Source organism: Pelobates fuscus, chromosome 9, assembly GCF_036172605.1.
Source record: "Pelobates fuscus isolate aPelFus1 chromosome 9, aPelFus1.pri, whole genome shotgun sequence".
Classification (NCBI taxonomy): Eukaryota; Metazoa; Chordata; class Amphibia; order Anura; family Pelobatidae; genus Pelobates; species Pelobates fuscus.
This window is the reverse complement of record NC_086325.1, coordinates 64,576,153-64,594,293: the sequence shown is the minus strand read 5'-3', so window position 1 is coordinate 64,594,293 and position 18,141 is coordinate 64,576,153. Positions and strand designations below refer to the sequence as shown.

At 38.8% G+C, this 18,141-nt stretch overlaps 1 protein-coding gene across 4 annotated transcripts in view; it reads left to right on the top strand.

Moving 5' to 3' along the window:
- The window catches only part of LOC134572801 (integrator complex subunit 6-like), a 127,084-nt gene that overhangs the window by 85,966 nt on the left and 22,977 nt on the right, over positions 1-18,141 (top strand). For 2 of the 4 annotated variants that reach the window (XM_063432008.1, XM_063432004.1), the window contains 2 exons: positions 1,169-1,510; positions 1,831-2,091. In XM_063432008.1, coding sequence (XP_063288078.1) covers positions 1,169-1,268 — 100 coding nt within the window. In that variant the 3' untranslated portion in view covers positions 1,269-1,510; positions 1,831-2,091. Of the gene's footprint in view, positions 1-1,168; positions 2,092-18,141 lie in introns of those variants that run through there. The other 2 variants (XM_063432007.1, XM_063432006.1) reach the window with 2 other exon arrangements.

Here is an 18,141-nt window from a genome sequence, read left to right as displayed (position 1 = left end):
AGTTCTTCTTTTCTTAATTTATGATCTATTTCTCTCTAAAACAAAAAAAAAACGTGGGAATACTTTCTTATGTATTTTTCCTACACTTGGCAATCTTGACAAAGGGTGGAGCTTAAGACGAGCTTCACCCTTTGTTAGCTTGACAAAGGCAGTGGAGCTTGCTTTGAAGGGACACTAAAGGCATCCAGACCAATTCATTTTTTGTAAGTGGTCAGGGTGCACTGTCCCTGTCACCTTTAGTCCTGCAATGTTAAACATTACAGTTGTAGATAAACGGCAATGTTAACATTGTAGTACTAAGACTGCCTTTAGTGGCTATCTGCCAGACAACCACTAGAGGTGCTCTCTTCCAGCGTCAAGAAAAACACTAGGGAAGTATATAGGCAAAGGTTTCCTACAGGGAAGGCCTAATGGTCGCACAGCATTCGCCGCACATAGCCATTATGTCCCCCTATTGATTAATGCGGAGGAATCGGGTAAATTAATCAAAGGTTCTTTATCCCTCTACCATGCTGGGGGTGGCCAGCGGGGGCAAAGCAACATGTTGGTGTTAGAAATACAGCTTTATATACCTAATACTAAAGTGTTCCCTTATGCGCCATCCTGTTGTCACATTTGTCAGGGGTAGCAAAAATACATAACACAAAATAGTAAAGAAATAGCAATGCAGAAAAGAAGAACAGATTCTGAAAGAGGAAGAGAAAAGGAAACAATAGGAGAAAGGAAAGTTTGAGGAGACAGAGCCACTTTAATAAAAGGTGTGTTGTTTTTTGTTTTTTAAAATCTGGTGTACACTTCTCCATTTCTGTATTATCAAACTATCGTTTTGCAGTTTGATGTATGGAGTTGTTTCCTTACATGTTGTTGAGTCCTAGCCTAGCGCACAGTGTAGTTGCAGTAGTTTTTGCATTTTGCTGCAGGCATAATGTTCAAAATTAAGGGAGATGGGATTTATTTGCACCCAAACGTATGCAGACGCAAATGTGGTTATGATTATTGGGAATATTCCCTTAAATAGTTGTGGTTCCCATATATGTCTTCAGAATGATTATAGCTCGTAGGATGTACTTCTGGAATACAACAGACTTAATATGTATCTCATCAGTATTTAAAGGGGAAACAAACATCTCACAATCAGCTTCTTCATTGTTTGTGCTTTATTCCACAGGTTTAAAAAACGAGTCTTAATACAGCATCTTGAAAGAATGCTATCTGAATTGGATTCCACTGATTTGCCAAACAGTGTGAATCACGTAAACAGCAGATAACAGTAAGCCTGGAAACCGAGGACCAGGGATGAGTTTGCTGTCGCAGAAGAAAGAGAGAGGACATGGCGACCTCCAACACCTTGCACCTCAGGACACTTTCTGGCCAGAGACGGAGTACAAGTGACGGAGAGATGCTGAGCTCTGAGCTTCACATCATACCATGAACTATGAGGCCTTTTCTGTGTGGAGGGTGCTGCCCACTGAACAGGCTGGAGAATAACCATGTAGTGGCCCTCCTACAGGTGATGAGCTTACACATTTGTCAGTATAGACCATTTCCTATGCTGTAGAGAGCACTTGAGGGAGCAAAAGGCAAAACAATGCTGTGGCACAGGCCACCATAAGGCAGGTCTAGCTGGTGACCTCTGCATGGTGTGCCTGCGAGTACATGAGGTAGCTTTTCCCGAGACATGGTCTTGTCGTATCAGAATAGGCTGTATGAGACACTTAAAAGAAAACTGCCATTCTGTATTAAGGAAAGCTAAAGACAGCCCTGTGACTGTATCATTCCCATTAAGTCACTAAACAATCTACCTCAGACTCTCTTCTGTTTTGTCTACAGACTTTAAGAAAGTGCACCTGAGACTCCCCAGGTCCCCGACTTCTTTCATCCTGTGAGCAGGACGGAGACTCGTCAGGTGGCCTTGCACTCGCTGTGCTTTGGAAGCACTAGAAAAGGAAACTTTCTTTTTCTTTCTTTCTTTTCTTTTCTTCTTTTTTTTTTTGTTGTTGTTTCTTTTTTTCTTTTTATTTTTTTTACATGCATTTCCTTTTAATGTTCATAACAAAAGAAATATTTTGAACAGTATTGTTATTAGCTCAGTAATTTGTGATATTTTATCTTGTATAAAAAGGTTTTGGAACTTGTATATAAATATATTATACATAAATATAATAAACTTTTTTATTGTTTTTTACATTGGTGGAAATTTCCATGAGAAAACTGGAATTTCATAATTTGTTAGTTTGTAAAGACATACTTGTACTGGCACAAAAACGGTAACAATGCATTTCACAGCAGGATTATATACCTGGACGTTCCATATGAATCCTGAATGATAAATCAGTTCTGTATTACCTTCATTGATAAACACCAGGTGATCCTTTTTGCATGCAGGTGGAGAATACACTTGCCGAATAGGTGCTCACATAGTTGCAAGGATAGAATTCTAAAGTCATTTGTCAAGTTCACATATTTTGCATGCACACACCATCTTTAACCCCTTAAGGACCAAACCTCTGGAATAAAAGGGAATCATGAAATGTCACACATGACATGTCATCTGTCCTTAAGGGGTTAAAGGGATACTCCAGGCACCCAGACCACTTCTGCCCATTGGAGTGGTCTGGGTGCCAACTCCCACTACCCTTAACCCTGCAAGTATAATTATTGAGGTTTTCATAAACTGCAATATTTACATTGCAGGGTTAAGTCCTCCTCTAGTAGCTGTCTACTAGACAGCCACTAGAGGACACTTCCGTGTTCATAGAACACGAAAAGTGTTTTAAACGATGCTGGACGTCCTCACGCTATGCATAAGGACCTCCAGCGTCTACGAAATCCCCATAGGAAAGCATTGAAAGCATTATTAAATACTTTCCTATGGGGAGGTCTAATGCACGTGCACGGCCATTGCTGCGCATGCGCATTAGGTCTCTCCCGCTGACGGCTGCGCAGGCGGAGCCTGACCCAGCGCCGAGGGACATCGGTGCTGGACTCCGGTAAGTCTCTGAAGGGGTTTTAACCACTTCAGCAACTTATGATGGGGGGTGGGAGGTAGAGGGGCAATAGAGGGTCCTGCAGTGCCAGTAAACTAATGTTTTCCTGGCACTGGAGAATCCCTTTAACAAGCAGCAGTGTTTCAGTGCATTTTGCTCACTGCCTGATGCACATAGTGGGAGACCTCTGTCCCTGCCAGCTGAAGCATCTGCAAAATAAACTAAATCCATTAACTACGCATAATTCAACATGAAACTTATGATTTTAAACTAGTATTTATCTATTCAAATGTCACATAAAATAATGAGAAGAAAAATGGCATTGCACTTTTAATAGTGCCACTATATGTAAAAAGAAACAGTACATGGATAAAAGTGAAATTGCATCCACAAAGTTTTTATTTATTTATTTTTATAATTTTTTTGAGTGGGGGGGGGGGGGATTTATGAGGAATATAGATCAATTTTAATAAGAGAACAGATGGATACAGTACAAATACAGGAGGCACATGCAAAATACAATGACAGATGGATACAGTACAATACAGGAGGCAAATGCAAAATACAATGTATTAGTTTAACCCCTTAAGGACCAAACTTCTGGAATAAAAGGGAATTATGACATGTCACACATGGCATGTGTCCTTAAGGGGTTAAGAAATAATGACAAATTAGAAGCAAGAGTGCAAATATAAGAAAAAATGACAGCCCTACAACGATCATAAAAGGTGGGGAAAGGGGTATAATCTGAATAATATAATCCTCAAGGGTTTTTGTTTTTTGTACTGAAGAGTTTATCTAAGGTTAATGAGCTGTTAAAGGAAAAAGAAAATGGTAGCAGTACTGGGAACGATAACTTAGGTTAGAGTTTGTACTCTTATATACTGTGCAAGTCGATAGGACAGGAGGAAATGGACTTACAGGTGGAAGAGTGAGTTACACAGAGAATAAAAGAAGATCCAGAGAAGTTAACCATAAGAACGAAATATAGTATATTGTAGGAATCTCTAAGTACTAATTAATGTTCTTCTCAAGTCAAAACTGGTGAAGTTTCCTGTGACATTAAGATGCCACAACAACTTTGTGGGTTGTGTAAGGGTGAGTTCATGGATTCACCAGACTGTGGTTGGTTCAATCTTGCAAGAATACATGTCATAGATCACATAAACAAAAATATATTCTGGAATATGTGCAGTCCCTGTTCCTGAACATTCCAACAGTCAGAAAATGGTCCTGTGGTTAATAATCTCTTATTTGGTGTATGAATACATTTCTGCAGTTCAAATTGTCTGTTCTCCGTTTTGTGTTAAGTCCTTGGAGAAAAATGACCCCTCCTCATGTATCCAGACACTTCAAAATAAAGGCATGCAGCAATTCTTATTGGGCAATACAAATTAACAAACGTGTTATAATCCTGCCTACAAAATATTCTACTCTAGAAGTATCCTCTGTTTCTCTATTTGAAAAAGAGGATCACAATTCCTTTAGTACTGAATCTGTGTGGCCAAAAGGAAACTGATGTTTCCACGTGAGTATATAACTAACCTGCATGGAAGTGAGTCTCCCGAGTAAAACAGTACCCCCCATGTACAGGTTTTATGGTGTCTTGGAAAGTTATAGGGTTAAATATAGTGCTAGCAAATTAAATTCCCTATACTTTCGGCATGGGTGGTCAGGCAGGTCCCGCTAATTGTAATTAATTAGGATACCTAATTATGTAAAATTATTACATAAATATATGTGTAGAATTAATATATGTATATATATACATATGTGTATATATACGTATATATATATATATTTTTTTTTTTAATATTTTTATTTATATATAGGTATATATATAGTGATATATACGTATATATTTATGTATATAGATATATATATATTATTTCGTTCTACGTGTATTTTGATATAAATATATATATATTAATATCACAATACAGTTAGAACTAAATAAAACACATCTATATATTTTTTAATATTTTATTTTTAATTATTTATTTTATTTTTTTACGTATTTACATATTTATTTTTTTTATATTATTTATAAATATATATATAACAATAATTATATATATATTTAATCAGTATCAGTCTACGTGTAATTTGATATTAATATATATATATATATTAATATTTAAATACACGTCGTGTATGTGTAAATGTGTGTGTATGTGTATATATATATATATATATATATACTTAGATCATATATATATAATATATATGATCTAAGTATATTTTATTTGTAACTGTCATTTTTTTTATTTCTTTTTTTAACTAATATTTTATTTTTATTACAGGACAGGGGGCAGAGACAGTGTCAGCCAGTGATTTCACATCACTGGCTGACACACAGGATCAGTGATCACAGTGACTGCCTGTCACTGTGATCACCTCCTGCAGATTGGGTAATTGACCACAGGGGGGAGTGCCTGGGTGGTACAAGCACTCCCCCCTTCCAATCTGCAGGGGGATCACTGTGCCAGTTACATGTGTCAGCCAATAGGCTGACACATGTAACACTGATCGCAGTGACAGGCTGTCACTGCGATCAGAGAGCTCTGAGATCGCAGTGACAGCCTGTCACTGCGATCTCAGACTTAGCAGATCGCGGTCACTGACCCCAGGGGGACTGCCTGGGGGGCCAGGTAAGTCCCCCGACCGCGATCTGCAGAAGGGGAAAGCCGCCGGCCGCATGTGTCAGCCGATTTGAAATCGGCTGACACATGCTGAATACTGGTCGCAGTGACAGCCTGTCACTGCGATCAGAGACTGCAGATCGCGGTCACCGGCCACAGGGGGGGTTGCCTGGGGGGGCAGGCATCCCCCCCGACCGCGATCTGCAGCGGGCGATTAGCGCCGGCCACGTGGGCGGCCATTATGGCGAGGACGTACTATTACGCCCGCCGGCGTTTAGAGCCGGTTCCTGCAGGGCGTAATAGTACGTCCTCCGGATTTAAGGGGTTAATTCTGCAGTGGTAATTGAAAACTGCAATAAGTACCTTGCAAGGTTAAGTCATTCTCTAGTGGCTGTCTACCAGACCGCCACTAGAGGGACTTCTGGGTACTTCGTCTAAATGACGCAGGACATCCTCACGCTTTGTATAAGGACTAACAGCGTCACCGGAATCCCTATAAGAAAGCATTAAATAATGCTTTCCTATGGGGAAATCCTAATGCGAGCGCGGCCATTTCTGTGCATGCGCATTAGATCTCCCCCACCGGCTGATGCCGGAGGGGGAGTAGCGTGGGTGAAGCCTGACCCAGTGCCGAGGGACATTGGCGCTAGATTCAGGCACGGGAGGGAAGGGGGCACCTTAGGAATGACTTTGTTTTCCTGGCACTATGGAATACCTTTAAAGGACCACTATAGTGCCAGGAAAACATACTCCTTTTTTTTTTTTTTTTCCTGGCTCCATAGGGTCCTTGGGTCCCCCTCCTGCCGGGCTCTAGGGTGAGGAAGGGGTTAAATTGCTACCTTTTGCTCCCTCGGCGCTGGGGAATCTCCTCGCGCTCATTCAGCCAGTCTCATAGGAAAGCATCTCAATGCTTTCCTATGGACGCTGGTGTCTTCTCACTGTGAAAATCACAGTGAGAAGCGCCTCTAGCGGCTGTCAATGAGACGGCCACTAGAGGCTGGATTAAACCTAATGTAAACATAGCAGTTTCTCTGAAATGTCTTTAGTTTAACCCCTTAAGGACACATGACTTGTCTGACATGTCATGATTCCCTTTTATTCCAGAAGTTTGGTCCTTAAGGGGTTAAATTCTTTGCTTTATTCTCATTTTGTGTTATTGTATTGTAAAATCTTTCTTCACAAAAACTGTCCACCTAAATGATACGATACGCACTCAAGGCCCAAGATTTGAGACTCTGTTAGGAGCTCAGAAGTGTCATACATGAAAAGTAAATATCTTATAAAATTGCTGTTTGTATGAGGATCCCTGTGGGGGTGGACAGCAACCTTTGGCAGGTATATAAGGCAACAGGTACTTTGTGTAACTTTATACACACTGCAATTCTTCAGGAAGCAACTAAGCTTCCTTTCAGACACACAGTCACTCCCAGGAACATTGCCAGGCAGACACACTGCCAGACATGCACACAGTGCAGCACAACATGCAGTCAGAACTATTTATTTTACCTTTTGCTTGCTAGCGACTTAAGCAAGTGTTTGTTTTTGCAATGTGTTCTTTATGCATCTTCCTGCTGAACCTCAACTACCTATGGCTAAGGCTGCTGTCACAACCTTTATCTCTCCAGTCATAGCCACACAGACACATACAAAGCGAGACATAGACATTCACATTCCCAGAGACAATGTATAGATATGCATCCCACACACATAAATATCAACACACTTTAAATTTTATACTTTGTCTGGAAAACAGAAGGGTCTGTAGAAACATGTACGGTACTCACTCCGTCACACATTGACAGATGCACACACTCACTTCCAGACACATTGATAGACACACACTCTCTCATTCCCAGACATAACACTTTCAGACACATCCACATAGGTCCCGGCACACACTTGGTATTATTGTAGAAATGAGGTTTCCCGAACTCCACCTACAAACCCTATGGTTAACAGGACCTGAAGTTGGCTGGGCCTTGGTCAATAGTAGAGAAAACATGATGTTTTGGACTACACTTCCCATGATGCTTTGCCAGCATTAGGAGTGTCAGAGCCTTATGGGGGATGTAGTCCACACCAGCTGGAGTGCCGAAGGTTGCCTACCCCTGGTCTAGGCAATCAAGGTGTGTAAATCGGGCATATTTATTGGAGAACCCAGCAATGTTTCAACTTCAACTGCGGTCTTTATCAAGCTACCATCCTCAAGTATAAACTCCATGTATATAGGGTTTATACCTAAGGAGGGTAGCTTGATAAAGACCTCAGTTGGTGTTGAACCATTGCTGGGTTCTCCAGTAAATAGTTTACACACCTTGATTGCCTAGAGCCCTAGACAATCCTGTTTTCACACACTTCATCTTAGACCCACAGTCAGCTGCACACTGAGTCTCACACTTTGAAAGGTATATCTTACATGTTTGTAGACATACATTGCTATCTAGACACAAACTCACTGCCAGACATATATACTCCCTTTCAGATACATTGCTAAAACACACTCACTCCCGAAGACAGGCAGACACGTGCACACGTGTCCAGACGCACAAATTCACATTTAGACACATTCTTGGACATACTGTGAGACTCGCACTCGCATACTGCTAAAAAAAAATATACACACTTTGAAATTGATATTTTACATGTTTCTAGTGATGCTTGTCTTTTTCACACATGCACATCCAGACACAGTCAGACACACACAAACACGCCCACATAAGTCAAATCACAATCACTTCCCGACACACTCTCTTATATGTATTTATTCACTCTCAGACACATTCATTAATTCCCAGATGGACACACACACACACACATTTTGAAACTGATGCTTTGTATGTTTCTAGCCATCTCTGTTTTCCTGACATTTTAGTAATGGATGATGACTTGTCTGTGGTCAGTGAGAGCGGACTGGTCCAGGTTGCTTCTTGCTTCTCCATCACTCCTGGGCAGTGTGATCTGATATCACATGCTAACAGCACTGCTGCAGAGTGCAAGGGGAGCTGCTCTCACTGAAAGAACCCACTCCATGGGAAAAAAAAGCAAGGCGATCCAGTTGGGGATATATTTACATCTCCCTAGCCAAACCCCCTAAACTAAGTGGACCCTTTATTGTAGTAATAATATTAAAACTAAGGCAGTGCATAAAGGGCCACTAAGCAGACTACTGTAGTGAATTATTGCTAAAACAGGCTATAAGTGCACTGCTAAGTTTTTTGGGGGGGGCATACTGCTCTCAAGTGGTTTCACAAGCCTACACACACACACATGCACCCACATCAAAATGAGATTATTTTTTTTATTATATATATACAAATGCCTGGATAGCGTGGGCAATCACTCTGTCATGTGTCGTGCAATGAGAAGCTGTAAGTGCTGGCTCAGCCAATGACAGCATGATTCGAACTATGTGTTCACACCGTATAAACATTTGTACATTCTTTCATTATTAATTCCACTTTCTTTGGTAGAGTTTACTCATTTCCATTGCGCTTATCTTCCTCTTTAATATTCCTCTCATTTTCATCCTTTCTTTTATTGTCCCCCAGTCTCCTTTTCGTTGTATTACACCTTTATTTCATGTTCTGCATTGTCCAACCCTTTTATTGTTATCGTTTCTCCATTATCTCACCCTTATTGCTCCCAGACTCTTAATGTTCTTTGTCAATCTTGGTTTCAATCTTTTAACACACATTCTCCCTCCTATTGCACTCACTACTTCCTCATTTTCCAATACTCCCCCTGCTAATCACATTCTGCTATCTGCCATGTCACTGGGTTTCACTGATTGGATCTTTTACTCTTTTCTCGCCTGCTGTTGCACTATTCCATGTATTCCAATAATTCCTTCCCATTGCTATCAGCCCATGTTTACATTTTGCCACTTCCCCATTGCCCTACAGTCTTCTCTTGTCCCTTCAATTCTTCCATCTGCATGGCCCAGTGCCCGAGACAGTTCTCCTGACCCATTGTTGTACCACTCATGTAATTATTCCCGATAATAACAGCATGTGATATGACATCATATCTATTGACTCATTACACAAAATGGGAATGTTACTGAGCTGTCACCAGAACATGCAGAGACAGCTTGCTTTTTTTTTTTTAGCATTCTTTGATTGCATGCAAGTTAGGAAAGGTAACCAAAAAACTGATGATGCCATAATACAATCTTTCCAATGGGTTGCAAAATGAGTCAGAAAGGGAGTATGTGCTCGCAGACATGCATTGAATGCACTCTAGGTCCATTGGGCCCCTAAATGTTGAGTGATGATATAACCCTTCTGCTTAACTTCCTTATGCTGAAAACAGCTTCCGGCCTGTTTTGATCCAAACACTTAGAATTGTACTCGTCTTTCTCATCCAAGCATAAACCTAACCTAAGAACAGTTTATTTTGGCAATGCAAGGATCACATTACAGTACAGTTCTTATTTTGTTACTGTGTGTTAACATTGTGTTGTGAGTTACCAAAAAAGATGGGGGAGACAAGCTTACAGACAAAATTCATTGTGTTCAATCAACTGTCTTTTTGTTTCATGTTTAGATTCTTGTTGACTATTTTCCTCTAGGAGAGAGTGAAAAGTACAACACCTGTACTGTGTGTATATATATATATATATATATATATACAAATTGAAAAAACTCTTGCACTCCAACTCTAAATAATAATGCTGCCAGGTGCCAAGTTCCAAATTCATAGAAAATCAAAAAATTACCGGCACTCATGGGCTTCTTTCATCCGATTTATTTTAGGTGAAAATAGTCAGGTCGACGTTTCAGCTCCCGATCGGAGCTTTCATCAGGACACCAAAGACCAAAGTCTTTGGTGTCCTGATGAAAGCTCCGATCGGGAGCTGAAACGTCGACCTGACTATTTTCACCTAAAATAAATCGGATGAAAGAAGCCCATGAGTGCCGGTAATTTTTTGATTTTTATATATATATATATATATATATATTTTAACAAACACAAACCAACAACGTGATACCAAAACAGTCTACTAAAGGCATAGACAATTTGTTTTTAGACGTCCTGATGCTGTGGACTAGTATTCCCATGATGCTGAGCCAGCCACTTACAACACGCAGTACTTATAGATTCCCAGAGTTCATTGAAGAGATTGATGTTCTATCAAAGTATGTCCCATCATCTAACAGACAGTCACACAAATCATAAAAGGGATAAACAGAAATGAAAAACAAATACTTACATACAGTTGTTTTATTAGGTGCATTGAAAGAAATTTGCATTGATTTTTCAGTAGAGACATCAACAGGGTTTGCATATTTTTACTAAATAAAAAAGTTAACTTTTAACCAGAAGAACAGTAAAACAACTTTTCAGATGATAGATAAAAAAAAATAAACTACATGGATTGAGCACATTTTGGAGCAATATTTAACTTTCTGCCTATCTTAGTGTTTTCCTTCTTTATACCAAAAATGTTTGCTGTACTAATGTCATGACTTGTAGAAAGCAGAGGATTTGAATTCGACTCCCAGAAACCCTTGCTAAAATCACAAAGCTGATGAGAAAGGTCAGTCTTTGGACAAGCACTCATTACCAAATGAAATATACAGCATTTTTTGGTATGTTTTGCGCTGAGTAAATGCAAAGAGTCCAATATTGTAACCACATCTGCAGGAACATTTATTGTCAAAATATCAAACTAACCACATTGAAGACCCAAGAGTCAGAGGCAAATCTTAGTCATATGCATGTAACCACATAATAAATGTATGCTTGTAATTGTTATATGAATACATTTTGTGCAGACACTTATTACTGCCATTTATAAAGCGCCAACATGTTCTGCTGCGATGTACAATTAAGGAAGACCGTACTGACAAATACAAAAAGTAAAGAGGGCTCTGCCGTGAGCTGAGATCTAACAATTGAGCTCTTTTATACAAATTGCTTGGTTAGATAGCCCACGAGCTTACAATCTAAAAGGTATCTCCTAGTTATGCCAATGCCTAAATCAGTGTTTCTTAAAACATTTTTGTCCTAGGCAGAAATTATGTACACAGCACTGGCTTGGCAACCCCATTCATCAACTAACCATTGAGCTCAGATTTAGACCTGAAGTTCAATATAAAATTGTGTCCATTATACTGGGGAATGTAGTGCTGCTAAAGTAATTTATTGGCAGTTGCCTGTGGTCAATGTGCCAATTCCTACTGCTGAAGACCCACTTTTGGATCCCAGTATGGGAAACTTCGGCATTCCAAATATTGCGGACTACATCTCCCTTCATGCTTTGCCAGCGTTATGGGGGGGGCCTAGTCCACAAAATCTGTAGTGCTGGAGGTTGCCTACCTCTGGTCTACAATGGCTTCTCATAGATAATAAAAACTCGTCTTTTAAAATGTGACATAACCTTTGAAAGCTTGCAATAGAATGTAGTAGTATGAACTGATTCTACTCAGGTGGCATATTCATTCTTACTTTATATTTGATGACTAAGTTTTATGCATTCAAGAAACCAGGGCAAACTTGAACTTGTAATGGTTTTTGGCATAGAAATACAATTTTGTTTACAATCCTTGAATAAAATTCTTCTATTATATTGGGCCAATAATATTCCTCTTCTATTGTTTGTAGGCCACTGTATTATCTATATAAAAAAAGTTATTTCTATTGTATGACTCCAAATAATAGCCAAAATGCCATGCATAGCTTCTGTTTTACGCTAAAGTCAGTTTGCACTTCCTTTGCTGCCTTTCATTTGTGTCCAACCATTTGATGACCATCATTGTAATAAAGAGAGAAAGTACATATATGGGGGGGGGGGGAGGGGGGTGCTTTATATCACGTTACATACATGGAAATAAATCATCTTTTAACACTCAAAGCCTGGCGTGCATGCAGAGTTTCAAATCTAGGAAGAAGGGAAAATTAAAGGGAACCTATAGTTCCAAGACATATGTTACATAGTTTTACCTTACAGCAAAGTGATCATTAACCGCTCTCCTTTGCTCTGCAAATTTTAAGAAAATAATTACATACCTAATTTCCAGCACTGAGACTCCTTCGCTGCAGCTTCCAGCTCCTCCTCTGTCGATCGTCTTGGATGCTGACATTACTCATGAGAAGCAATGAATTGGAATGAGGCATGTGCAGGCAAACATCACACTCCTCCAATCAAATGCTGCTACCAGAAGAATTTGATTGCAGGACCAAACTCTGTTCTGGAAGAGTAAGTCAGTCTAGTGTGTTTCCTTAAATGGCACATCATGCCTAATATTACTTGGTGCCACTTTTAAAACCAATCTACGCATTGTGCTAATCAAATAGCCAGTAATTGTGTGGATGAGGAGTTACTTAATATTTACTATTACTAGAATAATATACTTTGCTAATATAACTTACCTGAGCTTTACTGCTATGCCAATACCATATTTCTTGAAGAGTCTGTATGTACCAGAAGGAATCTTTTTGTGCAATAAAGATTTATAGCAGGTATTACCCATTTGGGTCCACAGTCTGCTCATTGACCTCAAAACAAGTTGTTGGTTGTCTTTAATTTTGGAGAGACCTATGCTAGGCACTTTTTTAAAGGGGTTCAAACAGATGACCTCTACCATTTTCAGTTCCTCCAATATTATAGACAGGCTGTGACAGCTTTTTTAATTTTTTATGTAATTAAGGGGCCATCAATACACTCAAGGTACAGAATCACCTTAGATTGGTTCTATCTGGTCATTGTTCATAAAGGATTTAAAGGCAATAATTAACTGCAGAGTAAATTACAAATAGCGATCTGTACTTTCACCCTGTGCTGCTGTCAGGAATGCACTTAGAACTATTTTACAGAAGAAGGAGGCAAGGTTTGTCAACTTTTCACTTAATACTCCCATTAAGAGCCATTTACTAAACACCAAATTGTAATTATTTAAATATGAAGAGTAGGCTAAAATATAAAAATGTGGAAATATTTTCCAACTCACAATGTGTTTAGTGAATAACTGACTGTAATTCACATGCTACACAGTAGAATGTTTGTACACTGTATATGGCATATAACAGTGGAAATTAAAAGAAGTACAGTATTACCAGTGGAACACACATATGCTAAAATAAACCAAGAGATTCTCATACACCTTAGTGAGTACCCTTCGCCCTCACAACAAACAGAATATACATACAATATAAGGTGGAGTATCTTCTTGTTTAAAACGAATTTAAAACAACCTAGAGATAAAACAAAAAAAAACACAATAGTGCAATATTGTCTAAATCTCCTATAAATCGTCAGGGAAGTATGTGGAAATAAACTCACAAGGCAGGAGCCTGTAAAGTAAGGCTCAATCTTCCAGCGTTGTGGGATTTAGGTTCCCACTCCCTTCTTTCTACTGCCCAGAGGTGGTGAATAAGGTGATGTCCTCTCACAGGTAAGTTGAAATAGTAAAAAGTGCTTTATTATTAAAGTGCACAAAAAGTATAAAAAACACAAGACCTTACGGTTAAAGGAAATCTTGTAGAGATTGTCTCTGATAGCAAAACGCGTTTCGCCTCCTATGGAGGCTTCCTCAGTTGCTGTGGGTCCTTTCTGTAGGTTTTCTTTATATGTGGTTTGAATTTCGCGCCCTTTTTCCGGCTTGAGTGCTTGATCGCGGTATTTTTTACTTCCGCGTTCCACGGGTGGAACGCATTGGTTCGGTCATTTCCGGTTTCGGCTCTTGCGTTCCAACGGTGGAACGCATGCGTTATAATTCCGATTTCTCTGTATTGGGACGTGCTTCTGCGTTCTATTTGGTTCCATTTTCGGCTGGTAGTCCATTTTGCCCTTAATGAGTCCCATAAAAAGCTGGCAGTCCATTTTAAATAATTTTCATTGTGCAAATAAGTCTCTTAAAGCGGAGTTTAAATGGAGAGAATAAAATGTAGTGAATACATATTCTAGATACAAATTTTACATAAATATAATATAGAAAAACTTATAAATGACCAGGAAATATAGAATTATACACTTTTAAAATTACTATATAGATCTGGTTAAAAAAGAGAACTAAATGGATAAGACATATGAATGAAAAAGTGCTAATAGTAAGGCAAGAATAAAATAAGCTTAAGAGCATTCCCAAAATAGACTTAAGATCAAAAACCTTTATAAAAAACTTGCTTTAAAAGGAACTGGATATTTAAAAGTGACAAACCTCAAAATCTAAATTAAGGCCATGGGGGATAAGGGTTTTAAAAGTATATATAAATTTCATTTCTTCTTTCCCTAATGTTTTAATATAATTTCCCCCTCTCCAGTCTCGTTTCACTTCCTTAATAGCACAGAAAAATAAATTCTCTGGGTTTTGATTATGAGTTTCTTTGAAATGCTGCGACACACTATGGGTTTCCAAGCCATTTTTAATGTTCCGAATGTGTTCGGCGATTCTAACTTTGAGAGGTCTAATGGTTCTCCCTACATAGAGCAGATTACAAGGGCATTTTAAAATATATAAAATACCCTTGGAGTGGCACGTGAGATGGTCTTTTATAGTGTACGGTTTCTGAATAATACTCTCCAAGTCTTCTAGATGTCTTTTTGTTTGTTTGGTTGTTCTGCATGGGAGACATGTGCCACAACCATAGAATCCTTTAAGATCCTGAATAAAATGCTTAGGTTTTGTGGGTTTTAGGTGACTCTTAACTAGTATATTTTTAAAAATTTTTGCTCCTCTGTATGTGATCCTAGGTTTTGAAGGTAAAATTTTATATAAAATTGGATCGTCTTTTAATAGGTGCCAATGTTTATTTATTGTCTTGTGTATACGTTTATTATGTCCGTTAAAGTTACAAATGAAAGGAACTTCATTGGTGTTGGTTTGTATTTTCTTTGGTTTGTATTGGATAAGTTGGCTTCTTTTTAGTTTGCCTACATCTTCTAAGTCTTGATTCAAAGCTGTTTCGTTATATCCCTTTTCCATAAATTGCTGTTTAATGTACTGGGCTTGCTCTGAATAGTCACTGTCTAATTTACAGTTGCGGCGAATCCTTAAAAATTGGCTCCTAGGGGCGTTTCTTAGCCAGGGTTTATGGTGACAGCTACTGGTGTCCCAAAAAAATTTAAAAATATACTAGTTAAGAGTCACCTAAAACCCACAAAACCTAAGCATTTTATTCAGGATCTTAAAGGATTCTATGGTTGTGGCACATGTCTCCCATGCAGAACAACCAAACAAACAAAAAGACATCTAGAAGACTTGGAGAGTATTATTCAGAAACCGTACACTATAAAAGACCATCTCACGTGCCACTCCAAGGGTATTTTATAATTTTAAAATGCCCTTGTAATCTGCTCTATGTAGGGAGAACCATTAGACCTCTCAAAGTTAGAATCGCCGAACACATTCGGAACATTAAAAATGGCTTGGAAACCCATAGTGTGTCGCAGCATTTCAAAGAAACTCATAATCAAAACCCAGAGAATTTATTTTTCTGTAGGATTAAGGAAGTGAAACGAGACTGGAGAGGGGGAAATTATATTAAAACATTAGGGAAAGAAGAAATGAAATTTATATATACTTTTAAAACCCTTATCCCCAATGGCCTTAATTTAGATTTTGAGGTTTGTCACTTTTAAATATCCAGTTCCTTTTAAAGCAAGTTTTTTTATAAAGGTTTTTGATCTTAAGTCTATTTTGGGAATGCTCTTAAGCTTATTTTATTCTTGCCTTACTATTAGCACTTTTTCATTCATATGTCTTATCCATTTAGTTCTCTTTTTTAACCAGATCTATATAGTAATTTTAAAAGTGTATAATTCTATATTTCCTGGTCATTTATAAGTTTTTCTATATTATATTTATGTAAAATTTGTATCTAGAATATGTATTCACTACATTTTATTCTCTCCATTTAAACTCCGCTTTAAGAGACTTATTTGCACAATGAAAATTATTTAAAATGGACTGCCAGCTTTTTATGGGACTCATTAAGGGCAAAATGGACTACCAGCCGAAAATGGAACCAAATAGAACGCAGAAGCACGTCCCAATACAGAGAAATCGGAATTATAACGCATGCGTTCCACCGTTGGAACGCAAGAGCCGAAACCGGAAATGACCGAACCAATGCGTTCCACCCGTGGAACGCGGAAGTAAAAAATACCGCGATCAAGCACTCAAGCCGGAAAAAGGGCGCGAAATTCAAACCACATATAAAGAAAACCTACAGAAAGGACCCACAGCAACTGAGGAAGCCTCCATAGGAGGCGAAACGCGTTTTGCTATCAGAGACAATCTCTACAAGATTTCCTTTAACCGTAAGGTCTTGTGTTTTTTATACTTTTTGTGCACTTTAATAATAAAGCACTTTTTACTATTTCAACTTACCTGTGAGAGGACATCACCTTATTCACCACCTCTGGGCAGTAGAAAGAAGGGAGTGGGAACCTAAATCCCACAACGCTGGAAGATTGAGCCTTACTTTACAGGTTCCTGCCTTGTGAGTTTATTTCCATATAACAGTGGAAGGCCACATGATAAATCCTTCTCAAGTTACTGATAAAAATGTACCTATTATTTGTGTTCTACTTTTGCTCAATATGTTGAAAACTTGGCATATACCTGTAATAAAACCCAACAGCCATCCCAGATATTTATTAGGGTTATTGACTAAAATAAGAATTCAAAGTGAATAAAAACTAAAATAATCAAACTGTAAAAAGTCTCCAAAACAGCTATGCTCCAGGTTCAGCTACCGTATATACTTGAGTATAAGCTGAGTTTTTCAGCACATTTTTTGTGCTGAAAAACCCCAACTAGGCTTATACTCGAGTCAATGTCTGTATTATGGTAATTTACATTGCCATAATACAGACAAGGGGCTGGCAGCGAGCACTTACCTCTCCTGCAGCTCCTGTCAGCTCCCTCCACCTCCGCGCCGGTCCGTTCAGCACCTCGGTCAGCTCCCAGTGTAAGTCTCGCGAGACTTACACTGTGAGCTGACAGAGGAGGAGCTGACTGGACCGGCGCGGAGGAGAAGGGAGCTGACAGGAGCTGCAGGAGAGGTAAGTAAGAGCTCCTTGCCAGCCCCCTCCTACACAGTGCCCATCCACTGGACCACCAGGGAGTGAGAGCCCCCCTCCCTACCATGTATCAAGCAGGGAGGGGGGGACGAAAAAAATAAATATAATATTAAAAAAATAACAATATAACAAAAAAAAAATAAAATAATTAATAAAATAAATAAAACAAAAAAATGATTAAAATAATTAATAAAATAACAATAATCAAAATGCCCACCCCCCACCAACACATACTGCATCACACACACTCACACTTCATTCATATACACACACTGCACTCATACACACACACTTCATTCATACCCACACTGCATTCATTATATACACACACTGTAAATAAATATTCAATTAATAGAATTTTTTTAGGATCTAATTTTATTTAGAAATTTACCAGTAGCTGCTGCATTTCCCACCCTAGTCTTATACTCGAGTCAATACGTTTTCCCAGTTTTTTGGGGTAAAATTAGGGGTCTCGGCTTATATT